The following is a 1,383-nucleotide window of genomic DNA, read 5'->3' as shown; positions in this document are numbered from 1 at the left end:
CACACACACACACACCACACACACACACACACACACACAAAACTTCACATCACCTGCATCAGTTTCAAATTCATTGACAGTGCTGCCTTTGAATAATGCATATATTTTTAATCAATACTGTAGATTATTTTTTATTTAATTTCCACTAGTTTGTGTAAATCTCACTTGCTTTCATTATATTGTATTATGCATCTATCTTTATTACATCAGCAACCCTGCTTTCTATATCTTTCACTTTCACATATATCAGCACTGAACTGTGCAAAAAACATTCTTGTTAACTGCTTACCTGTAAAATATCTGAGCAAAAATTCAGAAAAATTCATTTTTATTTGAAAAATATCTGCATATTGGATATCTGGACTCTAAACACAGAACAACAGGTTTGAGTTTCATAAGCTCACATCACAAACACAACAAACGAAAGCGGAACCAAGCTATCAAAATCATGGCAGATCATTTGCACAGGTTTAAATATCAAAACTAAAACTTAAAGCAATGCTCTCGGTTCATTTTGACTCACATCACACACACACTGTCCATTAAAACTGAAAATGTGTGAAAATAATATCAAGAGGAGGAAGCACGCTTCACTTTTACAGTAAATAACAGCGCTTACAGTAATGCACTTAATAAAGGAAGTCTATAACAATCTATAAAGCACCATCATTTCTAGAGAAAATGTCACTGCAAAAAATCATGTTCTTCTTTAGTATTTTCGTCTCGTTTTCCAGTATAAATATATAAATATTTTTAAATAAAGATATTTGAGAAGCAAAATGTCTTAAGATATTAAGTTGTTTTTGTCTGAATAACTGGTTATAATTTTGTGATTAACATATTAATATATATGAACTAATCTTAGTATATTAATTGTATTTCAATTTTAAAATAATACATAACATTATATATAAAATATGACACAATATTATAAATTTGTATTTATATTAGCTGTATACTAATCTAAATATATAACAAATATATTTAATGAAATGATTTTTAATAAAATAATACACTTCAAATATTAATCTAAATATATTATTCACAATAATTAATATGAATATTTATTTATATTAAATGTATACTAATCTAAATATATTACATTTATTTAATTTACTAAACGACGCAATATATTAACACAAAAATATTATTTATATGAATACATTTTATTTTTTATATTAAGTCTTGTTTTCTGAAAAAGTTATCACAATTTTGTGACTTTATGCTTAAAATAAGAAAAAAAGATCTGCCAGTGAGGCAGGAAAATAATCTTAATTTAAAGGGAAAACCAGATACATTTTTGACCCATTTTTATATATTTTTTATATAAAAAATATATTTTTATTTTACACTATATAAGTGTAAAGTCACTTAATTTATATA

General features: G+C 25.2%; 1 protein-coding gene across 1 annotated transcript in view; it reads right to left on the bottom strand.

Annotated features, from left to right (window-relative positions):
• Nucleotides 1-1,383, bottom strand: part of sptbn1 (spectrin, beta, non-erythrocytic 1) — a 115,636-nt gene that overhangs the window by 9,651 nt on the left and 104,602 nt on the right. Inside the window, exon 31 of the mRNA XM_016446292.1 lies at nucleotides 290-300. Coding sequence (XP_016301778.1) covers nucleotides 290-300 — 11 coding nt within the window. The remainder of the gene's footprint in view (nucleotides 1-289; nucleotides 301-1,383) is intronic.

This window comes from Sinocyclocheilus anshuiensis, unplaced genomic scaffold, assembly GCF_001515605.1.
Source record: "Sinocyclocheilus anshuiensis isolate Anshui unplaced genomic scaffold, SAMN03320099.WGS_v1.1 scaffold147, whole genome shotgun sequence".
Classification (NCBI taxonomy): Eukaryota; Metazoa; Chordata; class Actinopteri; order Cypriniformes; family Cyprinidae; genus Sinocyclocheilus; species Sinocyclocheilus anshuiensis.
Note: the sequence above shows the minus strand (reverse complement) of the source record. Positions and strands in the feature narration are given on the sequence as shown.